This window comes from Haemaphysalis longicornis, unplaced genomic scaffold (genome assembly GCF_048455015.1).
Source record: "Haemaphysalis longicornis isolate Haplotype H1 unplaced genomic scaffold, Haemaphysalis longicornis Haplotype H1 scaffold_9, whole genome shotgun sequence".
NCBI lineage: Eukaryota > Metazoa > Arthropoda > Arachnida > Ixodida > Ixodidae > Haemaphysalis > Haemaphysalis longicornis.
The window spans coordinates 109,489,185-109,517,120 of record NW_027526460.1 but is presented as its reverse complement, the minus strand read 5'-3'; the positions used below and the strand labels follow the sequence as shown (position 1 = coordinate 109,517,120).

The 27,936-nt window shown below is 46.2% G+C and overlaps 1 protein-coding gene and 1 pseudogene across 1 annotated transcript in view; both read left to right on the top strand.

The window, feature by feature from the left end:
• Positions 1-19,546, top strand: part of Ifrd1 (Interferon-related developmental regulator 1) — a 43,056-nt gene extending 23,510 nt beyond the window's left edge. The window contains exons 8-12 of the mRNA XM_077683010.1: positions 4,514-4,622; positions 5,309-5,440; positions 13,547-13,675; positions 14,551-14,640; positions 15,294-19,546. Coding sequence (XP_077539136.1) covers positions 4,514-4,622; positions 5,309-5,440; positions 13,547-13,675; positions 14,551-14,640; positions 15,294-15,377 — 544 coding nt within the window. The 3' untranslated portion in view covers positions 15,378-19,546. The remainder of the gene's footprint in view (positions 1-4,513; positions 4,623-5,308; positions 5,441-13,546; positions 13,676-14,550; positions 14,641-15,293) is intronic.
• On the top strand, positions 9,192-11,502 carry LOC144151703 (uncharacterized; annotated as a pseudogene).
• Positions 19,547-27,936: the final 8,390 nt, after the last annotated feature.

Genomic DNA, 27,936 nt, shown 5'->3' with positions numbered 1-27,936 from the left:
AACTTTTTGACACCGAACAGCTCCATGTACTAAGCTGCAGCTTTGGCAATGTTATGATACCCAGAAATCTGCTGAAAGTCTGCTGGAATATTAATATAAAACGAAACCATGCCTTACTCTTCATTTTGGAGACAGCTATGCATTAGGCATGCATCAAGTAAAGTATAGGTACCCTAGTAGCCCATAGCGAACTTAGTGGTACACTAGGTGTAAAACTGGTGCTTCTGCCATCTGAAGGCCTGTACATGAAAACCTTCAATTGGCCAGGAAGGCCTCCCAGATTCACCAAATCAAAGGGCAAAGGTCTTTGAGGTTGTCCTCAAGCAAGGACAGCAAGGACTATGCTGCTGGTGCAGCTTGAAAAATCGTGAAGTCTTCGTAAACTTCAAGAGCCGTTTTCTCAAAAGTGCGTTTTACGAGTTCTTCGTTGCTCGTGGAAAGGATAGCATGGCAACCACTAGGCGGATTTTGACACTGTTTGTTTTATTTCAATCCTTGAAGAGTTCTGCAGGGTATGACATTGTCGGATTTTCATTTTAGGGCCTAGATATTTTTTTAAGTGACATTCACGGCCAAGTCAGCTGTATACTACTGGGTACAATGGAAAATAATGTTTTCTGTAAAAAAAATGAAGGGTGTAAAAAACATTCGAAGAATGTCATACCCTGTAGTGTTCTTTTGACTACAATTCAAAAGTATTCTGAACTTCCTACCATATGTCAATACCTTGCTAGGCTTTCCACGAGCGGGCGACATGTACATCTCTGTAACACAAAAACTACTGAAGGTATCATTCTTAAATTTCAAAATTCACCATTTGGAGTGTTTTCCAATGCGCCTACCAAATTTCATTACTCTATGTTAAAAAATAAAAAAGTTTGCTCCGATCCCCACCTCCCCCCTTAAATGATCCTCCCCTGCAATTTTGAGCTGTTAAAAGACATCTTTACTGCGAGAATATGCTTGCAATGAAGGGAGGCCAACTTCGTGGGGTGTGCGTGAACAAAAGGTAATAAACTACACAGTCGAACCTGGCAATAATGAAACTGCCGGAGAAAGCCAAAAAATTCTCACTTTTGTGTGAAATTTGTTGCCGCGAGAATGAGACAAAATGACAGGACTCTATTGTATTGCAGCAGACGAACACAAAAAACTGAATCTTTATTGAGACGCATGCATATATATATGCACACAAGTGACTGTCTTCGCTAGCAGTGAGTAAAATACAAGTACAAACTTGAACACCACACACCCTCAAACTGAAAATTTATATTTCTGGAAGTCGGTTGTAATATTCTGCGAGCCTTACCTTGCAGCAACTTCACAGTTCCGCTCTCGCTCTACAAGAAGTGGTTTCTTGCTAGTCGTCATGCGTGCCTAAAGAGGACCCAATCCTGCCAAATGCATCCGAAACATTCCGGGGGTTCGCCTTCTCTGCACGTTTTTCTCCTTGGTCCTCGGCACCGAGCATGTCCAAGCATGCGAGCGATGTCCAGTTTCTTGTGTTGACAAACTTGTCCGGTCAGTGGCAACTCCTTGTTCCAGTGCTGTTCACAAAACCAAATGAACACTGCTTTGTCAATGTTCGGAAAGAAGGCCAGAGCCAAAAGTAGCCATAACTGTTTTTTTTTTTCTTTTTTTTTTTTTTTTTTTTTTGCGCACATGCGCCTTTATAAAGCGGTGGCCTTGCTTTTCAAAATGTTAGACAGTGAGCTGCACGCCGGTGCCATCCTCCCTTCCTCCACTTGGCCTCTGCCTTGAGCCGTGATGGCTGCCTTATCTTGTAGCAATGAAAACTTCTGCTTTTGCGTGGGTGGAGGCATCTTATCAAAAGCAGTTGTGCCTATCGCCACACGCACGCGAATGAATCGCAAACTGCTCAGCGGTATCCAGATAGCCTAGCCAAAGCCGTGCTGCGAGTCACCACCCTGACCGAAATTGTGTTGCCCCTCCCCCAGTGGTGTCGGTGCAAGGATGCCTCCACGGCAGCCATGGAAGCATGCTGTAGCCGAAGTTGCGCAATTTGAGTCCACAAAAAGAGCATTTGAGCACTTTTTGGACACTGGTACAGGGGTGAGACAGCTGCACATATTGCGCAGTTTTGATACAAATTTGTTTTCCTGCGCCAGGCTGCTCCAAAAGCTTGAAAATTGGAAAAATTGCGCAAAGCTGCTCCAAAACAGTCTGAGAGCCAAGGATTTGGACGCTCCCGTCAGTTTCAGTGGGAAAAATGCTTTCTGACGGCATAATTTTTCAGCACCCCCAAGGTGATGGTGTTTGTAAAAGTTTAATTTAGTTATCAATAAATAAAATAACCCGCATAAAATTGCCCCCGAAACAGTTTTTTCGAAAGTCACGATGTCGGGTTGCACATGTTATATTCTGTACATTTTTAAAGCTTTCCCATCGAAAATCATTGCAAAGCCCTGTATAAAAATACTAATGTTTACTGATGTGACAAAACTTGTTCAAGTTGATGTAAAAATGGCAATTTCCGGAGCGCCGTATCTCCGGAACGACATCACTGGGTGCCGCCATCTTGGTGAGGTGAAGATCGGAAAACATGGCCGGAGGGCGAGGCAGTTGCTCGTGGTTCAGGCTAGTTCACTCTAGGTCAGGCAGTGCGCTCTTCGAAGATTTCTAGCGTGGTTTTGGTTATGGGGGTGGGTACATTTAGTTGTTTGATCTGTTACGGGAAGTTGCGCCACTCGGAAGACGGAGTTCATCAAAAACAACACGGTTCCCGCAAATTCGCTGTGTTTCGGCCTTGAGTGTGAGGCGCGGTGTGTGGTTGAAGTGAAATTTCGGACTTATTGCGGTGTTATAAAGAGCTGAGTTATTGCTGCCTTTGACAGCGAGCTTGAGAGCGGCGGGAATAGGACGGTCGACACTGCAATAGGGGCGGCGCAGGCTACATCGCCGCAAAATGTTCAAGCAGTGTCCAGTAGCGGGACGGGCTATTATTATTGCACGCTAGTAATAATGGTTCATCTATCTGAGGTGAAATTTAATGCCAAAAGGGAGGTGGCTAAAAATACCAACGTTACTCAAATTACGATCGTAGTGAACGTGCACCTTAGGAATTGAAATGATGAAGCTGGTGGGGTACGACGACTGTCACCTCGCTTTGCGCAACTTTTGCCGTGGCTGAACACTTGTGCTTAAAGCCGAGTCTTGGATTACAAAAATAATAACTTAGGCATTCGCATGATAATCAAAACTTCCTTACGATTGCTTAGTTTTTCAATTCGATATTTTCAACGGCTCTTCACGCTATCTTGCGTAGAGCCTAAGAGTTTCAAAATGGTTTGTAAAAAGGAAGTGCAGTTCGTACCTTGTGATATTCTGGTAGAACAAACTTTATTCAAAGGCTATTTCAGTGTTTTGTACGTTCAAAACCGATTAAAAAGTGCACTCCCCCCCCCCCCAAAAAAAAAAAGAAAATTGCCGAAAATGTGATTTTTTAAGCACATAAGGTGATGTAATAAATGTCGTTAACTGCTCCAAATTGAGGTTCTTCTGCTCCAAAATCGAGATTTCGCTGCTCCAAAAACTGCTCCCAAATCTTATTGAGCTGTCTCACCCCTGCTGGTAGCTTCAGTTAGGTAGATAAAATGCCGACCGGAGTTTGAATGAATTCCGTATGCGGGATCGCTGTACAAAAACATTTCGCTGCTGAGAGATATGAAATGCATGGACTTCCATGGACGTTTGCCGGGGATCTGGAAGTATTTCATTGCTACGGAGATTTCGTTATCGTGGGTTTGGCTGTATAAAGTCAGCCCTGCTGTCTTGATTAGTATGTCTGGAACAGTGTTGGCTGAATTGCAGCGAGTGATAACCACTCCTGTTTGAAAGCACCAAAATGCTGTGTAGCTGTAGTGCTGCGCACTTGCTTTGCATTGTCGGCTGCTCATGGGATCCCAGGAACGATCCTGCACTTCATTTTTGCACTAATATCTGATACCATAAGGTGTTTGTGAATGCGCCATCTATGAAGGGAGGCTTGTCCTTTACTTTGTACTCTTGCTTGTTGTGATGGTGGTAGTAAGGGGCTCAGGTTTGTTGCTTCATCTTGTAGGTACAAGGCTGTCTTCTGCTTTCTTTCTTCCTTTTTTTTTTTGGGTGGACAATGTTTTTTTCTTGTCGATGTCTATGCTCTAGAGGAAGCGTCCAACCAACATTATCTTTGCGAGCATCGTCCAAATGGATCTCTGTTGTCTTGTTCTTTTTTTTTTGACGAAGAATTGCCTGGCATCAGAAGCTCCGTCATAAAGTGCAATGTTCCTGGCTCTGAACAAAAATTTGCCCGCACGTAACGCCGCAAGACGTAGCATTTCTTTGCAATAGCCTCACTGACCTATGGATGACTCACTGGTCGCATTAGTAAAGAGTGAAATGTGGAGTGCAATAAGAGAGAAATGCGTGCAGTACCGCTTCTGAGAAGGGACCACCGTGGCAAGTCATCTCGGTCGTCACCGGTGTTCATGTCGTGCCCCCCCTTTTTCTCCAGCAACATGGGACGCCTCCAGGAGCTTCTGGAGAGCTCTGACCTGGAACTGCGCATTGCTGCCGGGGAAGTGATCGCCATCATCTACGAGGGGGCCCGGGAGTACGACGATGTGAGCACCGCACTCGTACCTTTTCCGTAACTCGGTGCAACAAGCGTAACCCGACTACTATCGTCATGCAGTGTTTGTTGGGAATAATTGATGGTTCAAGCAACCCGGCATAATGCAGGCCTCTTTAAAAAGGGGGGGGGGGGGAATGAATGTGAATTTGCAGTTACTGGTGAGGCTTCTTTAGGTAGAAATTTCGCTCCTACTCCTCCTGCACGATCTAAAGCTGTTCAATGTGGATCAGGTTGCACTTCCATTGATTGTGCAAAATTATGTCCAGATTCAGTGGAACCCTGGTTATATGCCCCCAGGTTTTACGACAACACGGGTTTTACGACTGACTAGGCGAGGCCAGGCGAAGTTCTCTTAGAAGCAATGCTTAAAAACCTTGGTTATCCGACACGATTTATGCCTGACCCAAGTTATCTAACAACCCACGCAGAGCTCACAACTCACCAGCAGGCCATACATCTCTTGGATGTACGGACACAGAGATAAACTGAATGAGAAACTGGCTTCTGGTGCTCGTGGCGGAAAAAATGTTTGCGTATACTTCGTTGCTGTGACTGCAATGCCTGTATCGTCGTACTCTGCTACGCAAATTGCAAGTTTTGAGAAAACCTTGTGGTGCATCACTTGATTACTTGCATTCAAGCATTTCCTCTCCCCCACCCCCTCCTTTTTTCCAGAATTTCGAGGAACCAACAGAGGCCCTCTGCAGCCAGTTGCGTCAGCTCGCCACCGACAGTCAAAAGTTCAGGGCAAAGAAAGAACGGCGTCAACAACGTTCTACTTTCCGTGATGTCTACCGAGCCGTTCGTGTGAGCACCCGCGGTTTTGTGTTCATTCACACGCGAGTGTCTTAAGGGGGGACGCGGCTTTCAACTTCGGAGAAATGACCAAAACATCGTTTTTTTGAAACCCGCATATTCGGCTTCTATGTTTCCTATTCTGTGCGCCTGCAAAGTTTTTACGCTGAAAAGCGTCGCAAAGTGGCATAAAAAAATACTTTTGTCAGGTGCGCTGACAAACTATCAGCGCAAAAGGGCGAAAAAACGGCAATTTTCGGAGCGCTCTATCTCCGCAACGGTGCCACCGGGCGCGGCCATTTTGATATGGTTAGATCGGCCGAGCGATCGTTTTTCCGGTTCCGCTCGTCTCTTTTATCTTCGTTCATTCACAAACGCACAAACGGCAGAAAAGAAACGACGCACAAACGAAGCTAGAAATAAATGCTGAAGCGCTACTGGTCCTCCGGTCGGGGCGCAGAACGACGCCCCTCCTGATTGGATGTCGCGGGCGCAACGCAAGATGGCGGCCGCCTGAGCTGCGTAGCGAGCGGATTGAGTTCATTTTCGCCGCTTCGCTCGGCCGAGTTTCTGTTCAATCTGTGGTATTCAACACGGACGTTATCGCGATGGGAATGCCAGAGATAACGAGCCAGATTACGGGAAGTTGTGTGGCTCGAAAGGCGGAGGTCATCGAACGCTTCGTGGTGCGCGTGACTCTACCGTCGCCAGACCCCGGAGGGTGACGCGGTGTGCGCGCTTGCGATAGCGGTTCGTGAAGTGAACTTTTAGTCGGATTTGCGATGTTTACACGCTTAGTTAGTGCTGTGTTTTGACTGTGGGCTCGCTAGCCTTGAGAAAGAAACGGTCGACGCGTCAAACGCTGCGGCGCGCACGGCATAGCCGACGCGCATTGGAGCATCGCAACCGGTTACGATTGTACGCCAGTAGTTGTAATTAATGCCTGCGACGTTAGTTTTAATCTTAAAAGCGACCTGACCAGCCATATCAGGTATAATCAAAGCTCGATATGTCGCGGTAAGCGTGCGCTGCGATGCGCGCGAGCCATATCGCCTTTCTTGCGCAATGTTTCCCGTGCACTTGTAATTTTCATGCAAACAGGTTTGAGTTAGTAATATAGGAATAAAATATGCTCTCTGCGTTAAAAATGTACGTTACTGTGGCAGCATTTAACAGTGATTTTTTTAGGGAAATTATTGATACCATTGCTCAGGGCATACTGGCTGTGCTGCGAGAAATATTGGATGCCTTGAATGTCAAAAGTAGTAAAAAAAATATGCTCTTGCATTGAAGTTGGGAGTTATGCAGAATACTCTACCAAGCTTCAAAGTAGCTCATTTTCAACCTTGTGGTATGCAAACTTTTGGCAATGAACACCTGCACTATGAGTACTAATTGTTGCTGTGCCAGGCAAGATAAAACATGAAAAAAAAGCCAAAAATGTTCAAATTTAAGTTAAAAAAATGCTTAACTTGTTGCCATGGTGACAACACTGCAAAAGGAGGTTGTCCAGTGCGATACAGCCAACCAACTAACCTACTTTGCATTGAAAGCCCATTGAAACCCATCTCCCCTCCGTTTGGTTTGCAAAGGGGGGTATGTACTCTTCACGGAGGAGCTGAAAATGATGTTTTCTGGAAAGAGAAAGGCTGAAAAGGCACTCCAATTTCAAGGCAAGGCCTTCCAGAAGCCCCATGTTCAAAAGGACATGAAAGGCTACAACCGTGACGACTTTTGATATGTGAAACCTATGTTGCAACTTCGGAAGCCGTTTTCTCAAAACAGTTTTTTTTGCCACCTGTGTCGCTTGTCCCAGGGATTTCTTCGTGACTGCTGGGTCTATTTTGATTCCGTTTCTTGCATTACATTCCTTGATGAACTGTTCAGGTCGTGACACTTTTAGTTTTCCAGATTTGTTTTTTGTGATTTTTTTATTCAAATAATCGTTCACAGTTGACATGCCTGTTGCACATTAACCTCTAAAAAAATGAAAACTAAAAAACATTGTGTTGTAAAAAAAAAAATTCTAAAACTGTCACGACCTCGTCCATTCATTTGAGAATGCAAAGCACTTCGAACAAGTTTTCTATCGTGTTTTATAAGCCGCTCAAGCTCGGTACAAGCGGAACAGAAAGAAAATTTCATACATAAAAAAGTTATCAAAATATTAACTTCAAATTTTTATGGTGTTATCACAGAAGCATTTCCAGTTGCTGTGCCAATTTTCATCAAAATCCACAAAGAAATAAAAAAGTTGATTTTGAAAGCCACGTCCCCCCTTAAGGGGGGACGCAGCTTTCAACTCGCGGAAATCGGCCAAAAAATCCATTTTTCGGAAATATTTTTATTAAATTCTACAACTATTCTTCTAAATAAATACAAATTTTCTTGGCCGAGAACCATCTATAGTTCATCTCACAAGCTAGCTGCAGCACTGTGGAGGCTACATTGTTATCAATAGTGCGCCCACTGAGGGCGCCTAATCCGCCGTGAAGGGGGTCCTGAAAGGACACTCCCTTCTCCCCTCTCGGCAAGTGGCACCGCACGGCCCTGGCGCCTTTTGTCGCTTCCTTCGCGGTGAGTTGGGCGCCCTGAGGGGGACAACAATGTAGCCTCCACAGTGCTGCAGCTAGCTTGTGAGATGAACTATAGAAGTACCCTAAATCACTGTTTTCCTCATCGCGGGTAGCAAAAAGTTTCTTCGAAGTTGCCAAAAAAACGGCGTTTTTCAAGGCCGGCTCTCTCGGCAAGCACGCAACGAAGCGCGGCCATATTGGTCTCAATCGAAAGCGCGTTTTTCCAGCTCCAAATTCCCCCCCTTCACAGTCTCCTCCGAGCAAAAATAAAAGCATAAAAAGCAAAAGCCCGAAGGCCGCGAGGTGGGCCCCGATTGGCGGCGCGCGCCACGTGACCGCAGCGCGACGCGTGATTGGTCTCCGCGGCAGATGTGCTGTCTGCTAGGCGCACGCTTCTATTCTCGGCTCGCTGTGGTGCAAAGTTTCGAATTGTTCGTCAGCACGCGCACCGCATTGTTTTGTAGCGGATATTTCTAACCATGGGTCGGCGACGTATGAAGTACAAAACCTACACCTCTTATGGCACTCGTAAGCGAAAATCGCCGACGGCGAGGAGGTCGACTGCTTCAAGCAGAGCTTCAAGTATTTCCGATGTGCAGCAGACCGACACAGTTACGGATGCGGAGGCCATTACTTCGTGCGCAGCTACGACAGTCAGCGACGCCATTGAAGAGCCGCTCCCGAGCACTTCTTACGCGGTCGAAACTTCGCTTGCGAGCTCGAGAGGCGGTGATGATCTTTCTGCGCGGCGCTCCGCTTCTTCGAAAGCACCAAGTCGCATCGTGCATACGACGGATTCCAATGTCGGAACTTCGAGCGATGATGACTCTACGTCGTCCACGGGCACCTGGAGCAGTGGTGACCTTGCCGTGCGGCTCGCCGCTGCTGCGGAAGCATCAAGTCATCGCAGCGCGCTTATCTCGGGGTCGCATCTCGACACTTTGGGCGACGTCTCCGTGCCGTCTACGAGCAGCGGGCGCCGTGATGAACTTTCCGCGCCGCGCTTCGCGGCTCTAGATGCGAGTCGTCGCAGCGCGCGTATCACGGCCCCTCATCTCGACACTTCGGGTGATTTCTCCGTGCCGTCCACGAGCTTCGGCCGCCGTGATGAACTTTCCGAACGGTGCCCCGTGGCTCTGGAAGTAAGAGGTCGTCGCAGCGCGTGTACTTGGGGTCCGATTTGGACACTTCGGGCGATGTTTCCGTGCCGTCCACGAGCACCGGGCGGACCATTCAGGCACACCTGCAGCCCCGTTTTGTGTCGTCAAAAGAAGCGCGGGAAGTCGCCGCGAAAGTACAAGCTAAGCTAAGTTCCACACCTGCGACCGCGCGGAAAATGGAACTTACAGGTGAGGGTGAAGCACTTGCTAGTGCAGAACCAGCGGACGAGTTTCTTGTTGTGCAAGTCACGGCCCTAAACTCTCTTCTGAGGAATGCTCTATGCCAGAAGTGCTCCCAACCAGGACTGTCAGTTCATCTTGGTACAAGGCATGGGTTGGCAGCACGAATGCTTTTGACATGTGTTTTCTGTGGTACCCTCGACAAGGAGTGGTCTTCACCGCGTATAGAAGGTCGCAGAATTTTTGACATCAACGTCAGAGCTATGCAAGCTGTAAAAAGCATAGGTAAAGGAGCAACAGCTCTGACAGACTTCTGGTCTGTAATGAACGTCTCTCATAGAGGCTTGCATCATAAAACTTTTCAGAAGCATCTCAAATCAGAGTTTCGGCCCGCCAGTGAGGCAGCTGTTGATAACGTGTTTGCTGATGCTGCGGCAGCTGTGCGCGAGGTGTACCTTGAGATGGACCCTGCTTTCAACAACAACATTACGGTGGTCTACGATGGGACATGGCTTACACGTGGCCACACGTCCCACATCGGTGTCGGCACAGTCATAGAGTTTTATACAGGACTTGTCCTCGACTGTGTTGTCCTCTCGAACCGGTGCCATGGATGTACACTAGGCCCCAAAGAAGGCGATGAGAGCTACGACTCTTGGAAGGCGTCACACATCTGCCAGAAGAACACAGATGTAAAGTCTGGCAGAATGGAAGTAGAGGCTGCCCTAATTCTATTCAGACGCTCACTTGAAAAGCATGGCTTCCGCTACACAAACATTGTTTGTGATGGCGACTGCAGGACCTACCTGGCACTGTGCCAAGATGAGACTTATGGATTTATCCGGTTTACGAAGGAAGACTGTATTAATCACGTGAAAAAAAGAATGAATTCGGCGCTGCGTGGTGTGGTCGCAAAGGGAAAGAAGGGACAACCAGTTGGTGGTAGAGGCGGCCTGACCCAAGACCTGATAAAAAAATTGACCACCTACTATGGCATGGCCCTGCGTGAGCACGACACCGTAGAAAAAATGCAGAAGGCCGTAATGGCAACATTTTATCACGTTACTTCAACAGATGAACAACCGCGCCACGAACTTTGCCCACAAGGTGCTCAGAGTTGGTGCCAATACCGAGCTGCTGAAGCGCACGGGAAGCGTCCACCCCCACACAAGAACCAGCTCGCCAGGCATGTTGCTGAGGCCTTGCTGCCTGTCTACCAACACCTTTCCGAAGCGCAGCTCCTCAGCCGTTGCTTGGGAAAGAAGACACAAAACGCTGCTGAGAGTCTTCATTCGGTGATTTGGTCCTGCTTCCAAAAGACGAAAATGCTTCGTTGATTGCAACAGAGACAGCGGTCAACGAGGCAGTCTGCAAATACAATTCTGGAACCCGCCGTGCTTACGCAGAGTCTTGTGCATCACTGGGTCTCCAAATTGGTCAGCATGCTCTTCGCAGAGGAGCTGAAAAGGATGCCTTGAGAAAAAGAAAGGCTGCAAAAGCACTCCAGCTTCGAGGCAAGGCACCCAAGAAGCCCCATGTGCAAAAGGACACAAAAGACTACAACCCTGGGGCCTTTTGATGGTTGAAATTTGTGTTGCAACTTTAGAAGCCGTTTTCTCAAAACTGTTTTTTCCGCCACCTGAGCCGCTTGTCCCGGCGATTTCTTTGCAACCTCAAGGTCTATTTTGATTCCGTTTTTTTTTTTCAGAACATTCCTTGATAGACCGTTCAGGTCGTGACAGTTTTGGTTTTTTCAGTTTCCGTTTTGTGAATTTTTTATTCAAGTAGTCGTTCATAGTCTACATGCCTGATGTACATTCAACTCATAAAAAATGAAAACTAAAAAACATTGTGTTGTAAATAAAAAAATCTAAAAGTGTCACGACCTCGTCCACTCTTTTGGGAATACAAAGCACTTTGAACAAGTTTTCTATCACGTTTTATAAGTTGCTGACGCTCGGTACAAGCGCGGTACAATTTTCAAAAAAGAAAATTTCATAAAGAATAAAGTTATCATGATATCACTTTGAAATTTTTATGCTAGTGTCAGAGAACCATTTCCAGTTGCTGTGCCAATTTTCATCAAAATCTACTAAGAAATAAGAAAGTTGATTTTGAAAGCCACGTCCCCCCTTAATAGTAGGTGGCCAGAAAGAGGCTTGCCCTGCAGTCTACACTACTTGTCAAATGTACAAGCATTACATGCTTTACAAAGAAAACTTAGTGTGGATGTAAATGTTTTGAAAAAAGTCTTTCACACATTGAGAGCGTGGCAGTGAAATCTTGGCTGTGTAAAACTTTGTTGTTTTTTTTGACAAGCACTTCCATTCACCACATAATCTCAGAAACAGTCTAAACTGGAACCCAGTATGAACAGAGGTGTATTTCCTTGTTTTCTGGAGTTTTAAGGAGTCACTTTCCTAAATTATCCTTAGACAAGATGGTCAAAGGCCAGCTGCACCTAAATTTTACCTCGGCTAAATTTATTTTAAACGTGCTGTGGTTATTACCAAATCAACTGGGACATAGCTGGTAACTCCGTATGCATTGTTAATCCATTAGAAATGTTTAAAATGGTTTTGTAGCAGATGGCACTGCATTTGCCAGCAGATTGCACAAACAGTTGGTCTTTCTCTCTCTCTCTCTCTCTCTTTTTTTTTGCCTGCTCAAAGCAATTCTGAGCAGATCCAAGCCGCTCCGTATTTATTTGTGGGAGCAGCTCCGGAGCTGATCTGTTGTATTTAATTTGCCCCAGGGAGCAGCTCAAAGCTGCCCAAAACTGCTCTCTTGGCTGTAAGCAGACAACAAAAAGGCGAGCAGACGACGCGCAAGCAGACGACACATGCAAAAGGACACTCTGGGTCTCGGCGTTTTCGCTCGTTCTGGTGTCGGTTAGTCGTCTGCTCAGTGCGAGAATGGCAAGATTGTCTGGTGTTCCCTCGCAATTAGTGACTACAAGCGGCATTAAGACACCGGTGTGTCCGCACTCCTTGACGGCGGCAGGGCACCGGTGTTTAACGAAAGGCATCAGGTTTTCACGTCTACTGCTACGAATGTACAAATGGCAATGTTAGGACACCGTCATTAACGTGGGTGCGACTGCTCGCTGAAGCCAATGCGATGGGATTTTGCATCGGTTTGCATCTCGTATTGTAAATTTTGCATCAAGATATGCGACTGTTTCGTCGCAGTCAATGTAGGAGTCTAGTATATCTAAAATTGCAGGTAGGGGCTCTGGCTATGTGAGGTGAACAGTTCATTTCGACCCACCAGTGCACTCCTCACAGAATTTTCTTGACCGCAAATGGAATACGCATGAAAACAGCATCGCGTAACATGGCGAAAAGAGCACGTTTGGTTGTGTTAACAGTTCTCAATGCAACTGAGAAATTTTGGTGCTACTTTGACAGCAATTTATAAAAAAAAAAACTTCATGTTAAATTTTGATGTTGCTTTGGCAGCAATTTTTAAAAAACTAGTCGTCATAATTTGTCACCACATAATAATTACTGGAGTTCTAACTTCACGTTGAACAGACTACATGAGGTGCCGACAGAAGCAGACGACAAATGGTCTGCTTCTCCGCAGTTTCAGCTTTGAGCAGCTTCTTCACGTTACCCTCTGTGTAACTCCAGTCCAAGAGCTGCCTTGTAGCTGCTTTGAGCAGGCAAAAAAAAAAAAGACCTAGTCATGAAGTCGAGGTGACATTCTGGCTGGCCAGGTGCTTGGTCCCCTGGCCAGTAGCCACACAGCTGGAAAGCCACAGCTGGAAGGGGTTGTGCGCAGGCTTTCTTTCACGCTACTCGCTGGCTCACTGCAATGTCACTTTAGCCTTGCCATAAATGGCCACTTCCTTCTCAATTTCAATTTCTATACTGCCAATTTTTTTCTGCTCGCTTGTGGCGCGCATGCATGTATTTCAACTGCCATATTTGTATCTTGCAGAGTCTTTTCGGCAAACTATGGGAATAGGGTGTCCAAGAAGTCGAAATTTTCACTGCAGTTGGCTTTTGCATGTGCACTTGTGAAAGAGTGAAAAACGTGTATAGTAAACTGACCTGATCGCGGGATGGCTTATTTCATTCATTTCTGTGCTCAGAGGAGTGGGTGTTGCAACAACCACTTGTAGAGTTGTGTCTGCATGGCCTAGTCGTGGAGGGGGAGGGAGTGACGATGGTTGTCCCTGTTGCCCCGCCTACCAGGAAGGGTCGTCCCCCGACATGAGCGTCAAGTTTGGCCGCGAGGTGCTGGAGCTGGACACGTGGAGCCGCAAGCTGCAGTACGACGCCTTCTGCCAGCTGCTGGGCTCCGGCATGAACCTGCACCTGGCCGTGAGTGCCGCCCCCTGCTCTTTAACAGGCCCCTCCCTTGTTGTGTGTGGGTTGGAAGGCATGGGCGTTTCGAACAGTAGGGAAATGCTAATCTGTTAATTAGCCATGTCGGGTGTGCACACCGGTCCCTCCGGTTGTTTGGTCTCGCTTTAGCTTCAGGGATTGAAGTGCTGAGTAGGAGCACGGACTTCATCGTAGGCACCTGTCCATCTATCTCTGCTGTTATGGATGCATGGCTGAGCAATTATTTTCACATCTGATCTTTTTTGGTACTTGTGGAAGTATTATTGGGGTGCATGTCTGAAATTTTGATCTGTGTTGGCAAGTTGGAGTAATCTAGGTGGTCTCTTTTGCTCAAGGTTGGATGCAGGTGCCTATTTGGGGAGGGTTGCAACCGACCAAAATGTTGTGTTTTGTTCTCAGCTTTTTTCTCGGCTTTTTTCGTCATCGTATTGTAGACAACCATGTGACTGGCCTAGGAAGGGCTCCCTCCTTGCTGCCCCTCTGATGCTCTTTGAAGGGGAAAAATTGACTGTGGAGAAAAATCAATTAACGGAGGTTGTGTTTGCCAATATCACGCCAAAGAGAAAGTTAGGAGGGAGGGTGCTTTGCTTGCTGCAAACAGCGATGGTCCCCGCTGCTATCTAACAAATTACACGTGCCAAAACATCAGTGTCGAGGTGCATGGAAAGGGGAGGGGGTGAATTGCCTTGGGGAGGGAATGATCGCCCAGCCTTTGGATCTGCCACTGCTTTTTCTCTTGGTCAGAAGTGTTGTGTCGCATGGCCTCCTTTACAGAAGAAACTTGGCCGCACAAAAAAGTTGTCCTGGTTATTTTTTTTTTTTCTTTTTTTTTTTTTTTTTGTTTCCTGCAGGCTAACGAGCTGCTGAGGGACATCTTTGAACTGGGCCCCGTCATAGCTGCCGACGACCACATAATTTCAAAAGTAACAAAGTTTGAGAGGGTGAGTCTCGTCCTTTGTGATGCACTTTGTGAAGATGTGTGTAGGACGTGTTATTTGAGATCGATATTTTTTTTTTCAATTCCCCCAAAAGCAAGCTTTTCTGAATGGCGCATGAAGTAAATAATGCCCAGCAATACTGCTTTTACTGCTGTCTTGTGGCATTTATGTAAGCGGTAGTTTATTATCTGCGTTCTTAAAAGCCAGCGTACCCTATGAGGGGCCCTACAACCAACTGAATAACCTGTGTGGGTACAAGTGCAAGGGGCAACATGTTAACCCCTGTAGCACAATGATGATACACCGTTCGGAGTGCTTTATAGCGCGCCTGTGTAGAAAGTTCGCTCCAATCCCAGTTCCCCTCTTACTGAACAGCTGAACTTGTAGGATGTTGTCATTAATGCAGTTTTATGCTGATACTTGACCAGACATGGTCAGTGGCATTCACGCAGTAATAACTTTGTCTGCAAGAGTGGACTTTGCAAGATTTCTATAAAAAATTGTTAATTATTTCAAGTCGGTAACTCTTACAGTGAATGGGTTTTCTGCCATTGAACTTTACAAATTTCTTGAGCTGCTTCAAAACTTTGCATGTCTAATATCTACACGCGTTTGTTGTTGATCTTGCTGTTCTGTTTGTGCTTTCAAATTTCCAGCACATGGTGAACTTGGCGAGCTGTCGAGCCAGAACGAAGACCCGCAACCGGCTGCGTGACAAGCGGGCCGATGTGTTCGCTTGACGTCCGTCACTGGCAAATCGGCGACCATTGGCTTTTGCACCCGTGGGGTGCGAGAAAGGAAAATTCTTCCCATCGTGTATCGACGATGACCTGCCTCTCCAATCGGGTCGAGTCAAAATTGTTTCACTCCACGAGCAGAGAGAGAGACTGTCCCCGTTCTCAGAATGATGTTGGTGTGGGAAAACTTCCCCCGGCAGCAAACACTCCTTCTTCCCTCAGGGCCCCAGCACGGTTGGCGCTCTTTTCTTTCGCATTCCGAAGCACAGTGCTGGCTTTTACTGCCATGAATCTAAGGCCTTCTGCACGCACCTGGAAAAAACCGACGCGATCGGGTCGGAAAGATTCTGGTCTGCGTGTTAGCCCCGTATCATTGTGTGGAAAGTTAACACTTCTAAATTCGAAGCATTGTATGCACTGGAGAGTGGTGAGCATTTGGTTTTGCGCTAGTATTTGTGTTCAGGCGAAGCTGCGTGTTGAGGGGGCGAGAAACTTTTAATTTGTAATAACTTTAGGCGGCGGGCTTCATTTTTTTTTTTTTTTTCCTTCCTTCTGCTTGTGGCATGGTGCATTTATCGAGCGTGCAGTGGACACTGCGTAGTCTGGCGGAACGTCGTCACTTTGAGAGCGAGAACACCCCGACTCCCCTGATTCGACAGAGGGGCTGCAGGGCACGAGAACTTGTGCGAGATCTCTTCCTTCCATTGTGTGACGTCCTGGCGAAACCGATAAACTTGTTTTGGAGGGAGGAAAGGTTCTGTGCAAAAATTTTCTCGTGCATAACCCTGATAGATCTGTGATAACAAAAGTGCGCATGTGAAAATGCACCCTGTTTTTAAGCAGCTTGTTAGTTTTTCTCTTCTTTTCTTGTACAGGATGAAATAATATGTTGATGGAGTAATTAATATACACTGTTTTGCCGTAACACTGCCACTTCGCGAAGCATCGCGGCTTCTTAACTGTGGCGACTGGCAGTTGTACATTCTCTGTCCTCTGAAATGTTATTATTATTATCATTATTATTTTTATTGTACTATTTTTCAGTTCTGCTTTTATTTTTATGTATTTGAAGGGCATTGCTGTTCTTGTTGCTGCAGCGTTGGTCCATGGCATTGCGGGAACCCTCACGAGGTTCTTTCTATTTGTACAGTTTCAAAGCTGACGTGATTGGGGTCAGCAATGATGTAGCTTTGGAGGGAAGCGAACATTAGCGTTTGTTGGGGAGAAGATTATAGTGGTTGTTTAGTGCTGCTCGCGAAACAGGGGGAAAAAAATATTTTAACACGCATCTCGAGAATTTATAGGGCCTAGAAGGTGTTGATTTCCAACACAGGTAACCACAATATCTTACTTTGTAAGACTTAAATGGAAGAAAAAAAATAACAGGGTGTGAGGCATTTGTGACAAACAGAAAAAAAGTAAATTTTTGGAGGTTATTAGTGCAGAAAACTTGTTTCCTCTGTGTATGGATGCTTTTCTTCCTTTTTATTTTCTTTCACGGACCCGTCTAGTCTCCTGAGAAAGAAAAAAATACTATTTTGGAAAACAATAGCTCTATGCAAAAGCATTTTTATGTTTTATAGTTGAGCAAAAAACGAGAAAAAGTGAAAAAAAATATATCATGGGAACAACGAATGTGCAGTCATTGTGAAAAATGTTGAGGAAAAAAGGCAGCTCAGATACACATAGACGACAGGCAGGGAATGTCATTTTATTGTGCTGGCTCTTACAGGGGAAGCATGTTGAGTTGGTAGTTTTTTTTTTTTTTGGTTTAATGAAGGACCACACGTAAGCGTGTAGTCTTTTGTGTAGCTGGATAACTTAATGCTTGCGGGGGACAGTACATTGAGCTCTCTGTCATTGACAAACCAGGAGTGTAGCTTTGTGTTAATGCTGCGTGTAATTGTTTTTGTGTAAAAGAATCGTCTTGCAGTTGCATCGGCAGTGTGAAATGCTCAGACAGAGAGGGTAACTTAACGTTGTATCCTCCGAGAAGTGGAGATAAATACCCGGTATAGTCCTCTTCAGAGTCCCGTGTGTTTCACACTGCAGTTGCGCGAAGTCCTTTCAACTTGCAACCGTTTCCCTGTTCTTCCAAAGCTCACCTTGCAAGCTAGAACTAGAGCTGTGCACCATGCATAAGTGTTCCCGCTGTTGATTGGCCTGAAGAAGTGCTTCTTATTGGTGAACCTGAAACCATCATGCCCACCAGAAATCTTGGAAGCGACCATTAGGTACATCAGGACGATATGGTAGTTTTTTTGGGGGGGTTTGCCGTCAAAGTGAAATGAAGTATAAAAATTAAAAAAAAAAAAAAAGATTAGTGGATTAAATTGCTTGAAATGAAAATTTTTTTGTGGAGATGAGGTTTGTGGCGTGTTTCGAACATCCTAAATGTGTGTGCCAAGGCCTTTTGTGACTTTATTCCCTAAGACACCAGGGATGTCTTTTTTTATAATGTGTCTTCTAACTACTGGAATTAAAAAATAAACAAAAACAGAACGCACTAAAGGTAATAAAGTGGCCAGTTAAGCAGCACTCACGACTGTTTAGTGAGGTGTCAGAACTATTCCGGTGTTTTATTATTGATAGTTGAAGCAAAAATTATATTTCAATTTCCTATGGAATGTAATCTGAAAATTACTGGAGTGATGGTGCATTTCAATTTCCTCTGGGAGTGGTGCCTTTTTATAGCACTTTGGATTCACTGTGTGAACAGAAAATTCTGCGATTGTTAAAAAATACCATGTCATGATCTTGGCCACCTTGCCACGATGGTTATGCCACAACTCCAACCACCCATAACAATGATCTGCCGGCGCGATATTGGCAGCACACGCTTTGCATTGTGTCTATGTTTCGTAGTGGCCACTCCTGAGATCACCAGAGGCCTTAGATTTTGCATTAGAGCACCCTGTGTAGTAGACAAGGGGCTCCTTTACTTATTCCCCCCCTTGTTTTCGCATCAAGATTTACCTGCTGGTGTCTGCTGAAGCTGATTTCCTGTCACGCAGGCGCTCGTAATTGAGTCGATTGTGATAAATCTGAATCTAGGTAGAAGATATGTCGTAGTAAAATGCTCCGCATCAATTTAGACCACCTGGGGATCTTTAACGTGCACCAAAATCTCGTACACACGGGCGTTTTTTGCTTTTCGCCTCCATCAGAAAAGCAGCCGCCGCGGCCGGGAATCGAACCCGCATCCTCGTGCTCATATTCTGATTCTGAAATTTGTGGAAACCGGGTTTGCTTGTTGTGCGAAGTCCTTCCTATAACATTTCTGGCATCCATCTTCATTTGGTAGGCATGAGAGATTTCACTTTAGGAGCATTTTTTTTTTCTGTCCAAATAATCTTCACAGACGTTGAGACCGGTACAGTGTCTCGCCATCATTGAATACTCGGCGTCAAAATTTGCCTGTCGTGCTGAAAGTGCAAATTCATACCAAGTAAAGCCTTTTGTAGGGCTTCCAGAATAATGGGTAGCTACAAATAGAGAACTTGCAAAGGCAAATAGGACACTTTACTAAATGATTCCTTTGAAGACTCCTCAAATTTCCCTCAACACCTTGAAATCCCCAGAAAAACATTTTCATGTTGGTTTAAATGTTTTTCACAAGTCCTCCTCATCCAAAACCGCCCTTCCAGCAGTTTGAGACTGCAACTTACAGCTACTTACAAGTGCCCGATTGTATGAGGCACATTTGAAGGCACAATGCAAAGTTTGTGTTGTACGCCGCCGATTTTTTGAATTGGACATGTCTGGAGATGATGCCTCGCGATATTTTGTTGAAGTGGCTATCCTTGGTTAATCTTTCTTGAACATGTTCTTTGGCGGCATTTTCAGATGTGCGGATTGCAGCATGTGCACAGCTCTAGTTGTATCGCCCGCGGGTATTTGCGCTATAGTTGATATTGATCTGAGTTGGGGACTTGATTTGTACAGAATTCTTTATTTTTGGTTGAGAGCATTTTTGAATTGCCTCTATCTAGCTTTTAAAGATGAGTTGTTGTTTACATAACATGTGATGATGCTTGTTTATTAAAGATTTTAGCGCCACTTGCTGATATTGTCTGCAGATGTGGCTATAATGGAATTGCCTGCCTCGCAGGTTGTGGGTGTTGTACATGTTTGTGGAGAATTTTGTCTATAATAAATGCTTGGAAGTTGAATGTGTGGGTTATTTATTTTGGCATAGATTTTATGCAGGTGTCGGTTTTTCGGCTGCTACCGGCAGTGTGTAATCTTGCGGTGAGGCCTCTGACTCGCCTTGTGCAAGTAATATGTGGTTACCACTATTCGCGGTGTAAAAATGGACCCTCCCTGTATATAAACACCGTGACGTCATGGTCACGTGCGAGACGGGTGGCGCCTGCTGGCGGCCGCGATTTATACAATCCCCCCAAAAAGATTCTACAGCCACCAGGACTTCGACATCCCCGAAATCGAGATTCTGGATAAGCCGCTGGACGGCAGAGACAGAGAAAACATTTTTATTTATTGAGCTTTCGAATCCGTTGAAGTTCATGCCACCGTGGAGAAGTGAAGATGGCAGAGTGCGACATCTGCGAATTGTATTTTATTTTATTTCACGAAACACACCGCACTTTCCTGGAACTGATAATCTTATTTTTTCAACTTTGCCGCTCAGGTCCTATAGGAACCGAGCAGCTGGACGGGTGGTGCCACCACTTGGCGCTCCCCTCGTTAGTGGAATGAGCCGGTGCATTGGACTATGCAGTCTCCGTTGTTTTTGCCGTGTTTGCTTCGGTGCTGTTGTGAGCGGATATGTGTGGTCGAACGAAGTCTAGACGGATGTGTTCAGTTCTTAGATGCAGTAAAGGCTACGTAAACTTGTCGGACTCTTGTAAAGCTGGGTATGGGGTACGATGACATGAGCGTTTTTTGCAGCAATCTACGCTTGGCTCCACCTGAATAAAACTACCTACTATTAGTATTCCTTTCTTAAATGCACTAACGGCTACGTAAACTTACTGAATGTTTCTAAGGTTATTAGTATTCCTTTCTTAAATGGACTACCGGCTACGTAAACTTGTTGAATGTTTCTAAGGTTGGGAACGGGCTACATTGACGAGCGCTTTTTGAAAACAAATTCGCGCGCGTCTAATGCAGCCTCACCGCTTACGCGCCGCGCGCCTGTCCGAATGTTTTGCCAACCGCCCTCCCGTTCACACGCCACACCCAGCACGTGCGCTCGCCGCGACGTCATGGCCGCCGCGTGACGTACCCCGGGTACGGCCGATTTTACCAAATCGGATTTTCTCCGGAAACGAACAACCCTATACTGATGAGCTGCTTGTGAATAACAGGCTGATCAACCAGGTAAAGTGAAACCCACCTAGTTAGACTCCAGTTATAACGTTGATAACAAAGTGCACGATTTCCTCAACATAAGGGGTCCAAACTCAAGTCTACATTTAGTACTGTCAGAAACTGGTTTATTTGCACCGGGGGCTAATCCCGCAGTGGTGCACACGACATTCCAGTGTTGTGTGTAAAGTGGCTAAATGCGCTACGAACTGCATCGTGCATGTTTCTTGCAAATCTAGCCGGAGAGAAGATAGTGCTTTGCATTGAGAGGACTGCTTGCCCTGCCTGGTCGGGGACAGTTAAGCTTTGAAGCAGAGACCACAACGTTTAAGGGGGACTCACTTGCCTGATCACGTTCCTATGGAACTTACAAATTCATGATCCACTGGCTTAAAAACCATCGTGTACCTATACAAAACGTTTTGCAGATACATGAAAATGTCCCTAACGGCCTAGTTTGCTTCGTTTAGAAATAAAGAATTTATTCACAGAAAAAATAAACAAGAAGTGTATTTTAGTTCATTTAGTTTTCACTAGATGGTGCTAGCTCTGGACACGCAGTGGCTGAGGAAAACTAGGAGGCTATCGAAATACAAAAAAAAAAAAAAAAAAACCAGGAGAATCAAAGACCGTTAAGGTAACCAAAAAAGAAGCAAGGCAGATTAAAACGAATAAATGGAGAGAAAAATGGAAGCTAAAACGTCGTTCGAGATGTACAGGGCTGAGAAACTGGACATCAGGAAATAAAATGTACACGAAATTCCAAAGATGGGGCTTTGCTTTTTGAGGCTAGAGCAGGTTTGTTAGAACGAAATAGAGCTTTGTGGGGAAGTATACAGAAAATGATGGGGCATGCGTGGTCTGTGGAAAAGAAACGGAAACTATGCGACACAGTTTGGAATGTCAGTGTATCCATCCAATTCTTCCACAGGGAAATATTCGGCTTCCAGAAGCCCTAGGATTTAAGGGTAGAATAGAGGGAGTTAAATTCAAGGCCGCCTAGACGTCTTAAACAATTATTACAATGCTGGCGGACGAATAGCAGAGAGGGGAATAATGCTTGGTACAGCTGCCACCTACAACAGAAAAAAAAGTATTTTGTGCTTGCCCTCGACCAGCGCAAGTATTTAACTAACAGTATAAAACATATACATACTAGTTTTTTCTTGGTTAGATGACACGTGATCACCTCATTTCAAAGGGGATACCACAGTCAATAAATCAATCAAGCGAGAGTTTTATTTCTTTATTTCGGTACAGATTTCCGAAATAAACTAGTCCGTTTGGAGCACATCTTGGATCGGAAAAACTTTTCTAATAGACGCAAGATCGCTTTTAAGCCTGTGGGTCATGAAGGAATATTAACATTGTTAACAATGTTATCAAGGAATGTTAACAATGTTAGCCTCATAGGAACATTAACAGGTGACTCCCCCTTAGTGCTGCATTGTGCAGTAATTAAGCTATGCACTCGAAGCAGACACACTGGTTGCAAGGTCTATTAGAATGGGCAACACAAGCCGTGTTCAATATTGTATGTATTATACGAACGACTCATCAGAGTCTGCATCCACTCGTGAATTTTGTACAGTATGAAGAAAACAGTGGCATAATTTGCACAGCCTTCGTCCAAACAAACCAGTCCCATTGGCTTGCCTTCTTCTGGTATTCTTTCATTCTCCTTTCTTCGTATCATCACTGGCAGCCACTGCCTGCAGGAAAAACGAAGAAAAAAGCAATACAACTGATGCATTTAATGAAATATTCGGGAAAATGATAAGCGGGCATCTCTTGCTGCCATCATCATCGTCAGCAGCAGCAGCCTATCTACGCCCACTGAAGGACAAAGGCCTCTCCCAGTAATCTCCAATTATCCCGGTCCTGTGCTAACTGCGATCAATTCATCCCCGCAAACTTATTGATCTCATCTGCCCATCTAACTTTCTGCCGCCCCCTGCAACGCTTGCCTTCTGTAGGGATCCACTCTGTTACCCTTAATGACCAACGGTTTTCTTACCTTCGCATTACGTGCCCTGCCCACGCCCATTTCGTCTTCCGATTTCTACTAATATGTCCTTAACACGTGTTTGTTCCCTGACCCACTCCGCTTTTTTCTTTTTTCTTGTCCCTTACTGTTACACCTATCAGCTTCCGTTCCATTGCTCGCTGAGTAGTCCTCAATCTGAGTTGAACCCTCTTAGTGAGCAAGTTTCTGCCCCTTAGGTGAGTACCGGTAAGATGCAGCTGTCATACACTTTCTTATTCAGGGACAATGGTAGGCTGCCATTCATTATCTGATAATGCCTGCCGAATGCACTCAGGCCCATTCTTATCCTTCTAATTATCTCTGCCTCCTTGGTACTGTATATGCAAAAAAATAAATAAAAATGTAACTTAATTCTGCACCATGCTTGAGCCACGTGCAGTTGATTCAACAATTCTGGCACTGTGCAAACACCTATTGTCTTCGTAACGAAGATCGTCCCTTTTTGGCATCAGTCTGGATATGCAAACGCACACTCGTATGTATGCGCAACATAAAGAAGGAAAACGTCGACGAAAGGGGAAACAAAATGAGGGGGAAGGTCGACAGCAATGCGAACTCTGCCATGGGGAGCGGAATAGCTAATTTGAAACTGTGTGGAATTGTAACGCTGTAATGTGTAAAGAAATGTGACAACTGCATTCTCACAAATCGCTTCTCTAAAGCAATATTAGCCACAAACCACAATTTTTGCTCCAAATTATGCAATTTATGCTATAATGTTCGAATCACGACCTTTCGGACAAGCCATCAAGCATCCAGGGGTTGAAGGCTGTTGCAATGATTGCAGTGCATTTGTGGAGTGCATTAATGCAGTGCATTGCCCTTTTCCGTGCAATAGTTTGACCAAGCTTTCTGGCCAGAGTGAGACGGCACATTGAAGCATACACGCATGTAAACCTCGATCGTGCCTCTGGAATCACTGCACGAATTAGTGCAAAGACGAGCTTCACGCAATGTACGCATGCGCTGAAACTGTGAAGGGGAAACTTGCATTTATGACACCGAGCGTGTGCAAGTGGATGGGAAATTGTTTTTGCAGAACAAAGTATCATTAAACTGGATCCCCGCGGTCCCTCTCGTCTCTCACTGCTCACTATTCTATTGAAAGTGTAATGGTGTAAGTGTAATGGTGTGATGGTGTACTATCAGTGTAATGGTGTGAGTGCACTCCTTTCTCCCATCCCGAACTCGCCCAACTTATCCCGCCAGGCTGACTTAGGCCTAGGACACTAACGGTCCCCGGTATTCCTGCCCAAATAAAAGTTTTCGCTATCTCACTCTCGAAATCTAAATGTCAATCATTAGGGCACGATTGCAGTTAGACAAACCTGGTCACCAAAGAAGGGAAAAAATCGCATCGAGGCATTCTTTCCCGATTTCTTTCAAAGCCTATAGGATGCGTTTCAACAGCCGACGTGACTAAAAAAGTGATTGCCATGGTTCGTCTTTGGGGAAAAGTCCGAAGCCGCTCCTCACCTGTGGGATCCTTTCGTGCTCGTAAAATAGCAGGTGGTACTCCTTGCTCAGGTTTTCGACTCGCTCCTTGAGGACGTCGCGGTCCAACATCAGGTGGTGCACATCTGCGGGTTTACGAAAGTCTATTGGCTTAGAGGGACAGACAACGGATTTTTGTCGGGTATATTTTCTTTGTCCCAAATCAAAGAGCATCACTTAAAAAGCATTACAGTCCGAAAACGTTTTGCTGATAGCACCCTAGAACTTTTGAAATAAGATTTTTTAGATCTACCAGCCACACGTGCCTCACCAAAAGGAATGCTGGGAACCATGACAGGGAGCTATGCGGCAACACTTTTAACTGCACGTGCGATTAAAAGAGGTATTTAAAAGCTTGTCCCCGTGTAGAACACCAATAATGTGCAGCCTTTCCTGTGCCTTCATGCGGTTTTTGAATCACGCGTTGAAATCGACGGAGTTGTTTGGACACGTAACGTACTGTCCGAAGAAAATATGAACCTCGACCTCCATCCCGAGCGCAGGACCGTCCGCAGCCAGGCCAATGAACGCTTATACGGAAATCGCTCTGATGTGTCCTACGCCGATGCGGCGAGCTACGCTAACAAAACCATGGTTGCAGAGACAACATCCAGGAACCATTCAATTGCATTGCATGCGCGTCCATCCGGACGACCTCCCCTCGAGAAGCCGAAGGACTCGCCATTGCCTTAGACCTCGTCCAATGCTCCAAAGTCATCATCACTGACTCTCAAACAACCTGCCGCAGTTTCCTTTCAGGGATGGTGGCACCAACGACCCTACGGGCACTTCAGCGCTACCGTCCATCTCACCGAGTGTCAGTCGCTTGGACACCTACCCATGCCTTTGTAACGGGCAACTTCGCGCACCAACAGGCTCGCGAAATGGCCCACCGAGCCCCCGAGGTCACCGCAGCTCCGACGCCACTTCTCACCTATCAGGACGTTACTCAATTTTACCGGACCACCAGACAAAAGTTCCCGTGCCCTTACCCATCCCTCAGCAAAACTCAGGAAATAACACTCCGACAATTACAAGCAGGGACGTATGTACACCCAGTTCGAATTAATTTGTTTTCCGCATAGTACACCGCTATGCAAATTTCGTTCACAGCTAGGTGCCCTCCAGCATATACTCCTGGAATGCGCTCACAGCCCGACCCTGCTACCCCTTCCCACGCGTTCCTTTCCTGAGCTGGCTGTGGGAGACACTGTTGACCAGCTGCCAACCGGAAGACCAGACGATCCTGGTCACACGTGTTAAGCCGGCTAGGCCAACGCATGGATTCCCGGACTAGGGTTCCACTCCCACTTTTGAGCTCATTAAAATGTTCTCTCTCTCTCTCTCTCTCTCTCTCTCTCTCTCTCTCTCTCTCTCTCTCTCTCTCTCTCTCTCTCTCTCTCTCTCTCTCTCTCTCTCTCAATTTAAAGGGCAACAAATTGCCAGAATTTCTGATTGGCTAGGGCGAGAAACAAGGTTGGACCGATAGCCGGTCTGACCGCGCAGTCGAGATACCTTCGTGGACATTTTCCAGCTGACTCTTCAGCTCCTTGAGGTCCTTCTCGAGTGCCGCCACCTTGAAATTGCCGTTGTCATCAGGCTGGGCATTTTCGCCGCTCATCTGTGATGTGGAGAACAGCAGTATAGAATAATCACACACACGCCGTGAAACAGGACGCAAATTTGGAAAGCGTCAGAAGAGGTCGGACAATCAGGGTAAGCAAGCCCGCATCCGTTATAAGTTCGTCTCCCCCGAGATGGGGAAACATCCACGCGAAGATATGTCACGAGAAGAAGAATCGCACGTAGCGAACACCCCCATGCACACGCACCTTAGAGGAGAAAGCTGTGTGGTGTAGCCTGCGCGGGCTCTGTTACGGCCGCCTCGTCAATAGTGTAAATACGTCGTTCTCAACTCTCATGGTTCATGTCCTCAGACCTTCCGCACATCGTAGGACACATCGATCATCGATCATTCTGCTAAATTATGCGAAGTAACCACACTCATACCATCGTTTCCGACTGTCTAAAGGTACTACGGTAGAATCCCGATTATACGACTTTCTCGGGACCACGAGGAAGCGTCGTATAATGCGGACGTCGTAAAATCCGAACAACAGAAATTACGCCTATCAATAGTTTTGCGTGACAGATTTGCAAAAAAAAAAAAGAAACTCCAATTTAAACTACAAACTAATGTTTCGCAGGTCTGGGAAAACAAATCCCTAGGAAAGTAAATGCGGAAAGAATTATGCAGCGCAGGTACCAATCACAGTGTATTAGAACAACATTGTACTGCAGCCCACTGCCGCGATTCCCGCCAGCCAGTGCGAATCATGAATGTTACAATTTAGCGCGCAGCTACCCTGTTCACCGTGCTGCAGCCTGCAAGCTTCGTGTAGTGCACCTGTGTCTTGCGGAAAGCCCGCCTTCCTCGAAAAACGTGTTGACACATGCCCCGCCCACGGAGCAAGTGGCCCCGCCAGCGATGACTGGAACCGCCGCAGTTGCAAAATACAAACAAACCGTTCTTCGTGTTGAGATGTGCCCCGGCGAAGCGTACGCTGCTTGCCGAGGTTTCCGCTCCCCCTCTCTCAGGTTCAACGGGCGTCACTACTGCCGGCCCTCACGAACTCGGGAAAGAGCGTTGTGTGTGTCTGTACTATCTTCGGGCCGTGCGCACAGAAGCACTGGGAAAGCCTGCAGCCGTTACAGCTTCTGTGTATAAAACCCACTCTCTCGGTGGATAGATTCATTCGTTTTGCAGCAGCGAATCCATGCTGTCGCCCTGTCGAGCCATGCTGTAGCGCGCCCGGAATGGTATTGTTCCTGCATTGCTTCGGCTGAACTCTCGCCATGCAATAAACCAGTTAAGTTTGCCTTCGGCTTCTTGTCATCGTCACAAATTAAGGCAGCAACTTTTGCTGGCCGCTTCACCACCACGCTACCACACATGACGGAGGCCACGGAGCCCAGTTCGGCGACGCCTCCCCGAATGTAACGTGGCACGCACGATCACGACAAACACATGTGGAGGCCTAAGCCTGTCAGCGTAACCTCGTTGGCGATTCACTGCTGAGTGGGAGAAAGGAACACCCGCTGCGCAGCAGGAGACGCCAGCGAGGAGAGGGGGAAAGCGTTTGTGCAGATGAGCGGGTGGCTGCTAGAGGAGAGAGAAGCGAAAAAAAACTGTGGTTGATTCCTCTGTCATAGGAATCGGTAAAACTCGAAAGTGAAATGTGCAGCGAAATCTGCAGCTGAGCATGGTTTTCGGCTCGGCGGCTGTCTTGTGGGTGTGCTTGGCGAGCGACGTCCTGCTGGCGGGTCGCTTCGGCAAAGGTGTACTGGCGTCATTCCCGTGACGGATATGACGTCAGTGAAATCTTGCTGTGTCCCGGCCTAAAACACTTTCGTGTTAAAATATAAAACCCAAAAACGAACAACCCTAAGTATAACGTACTCTTTAGTACTAAAAGTTGCTTCCCCGCAAAAAGACCCTCTGTGCAGGGGTGCACCCAAGCCGCTTACTTCGTTGTACTGGCGTCACTTCCGTGACGGATATGACGTAAATGAAATCTTCGGGAATCCCGGAATAAAACTTTCGTGTTAAAATGAGAAGGAGAAGAAGCCTATGCAGGGCAAAACCGATTGAGCAGACTCAGGGTCTGCGGAACAGGCCTACAGTAGCGG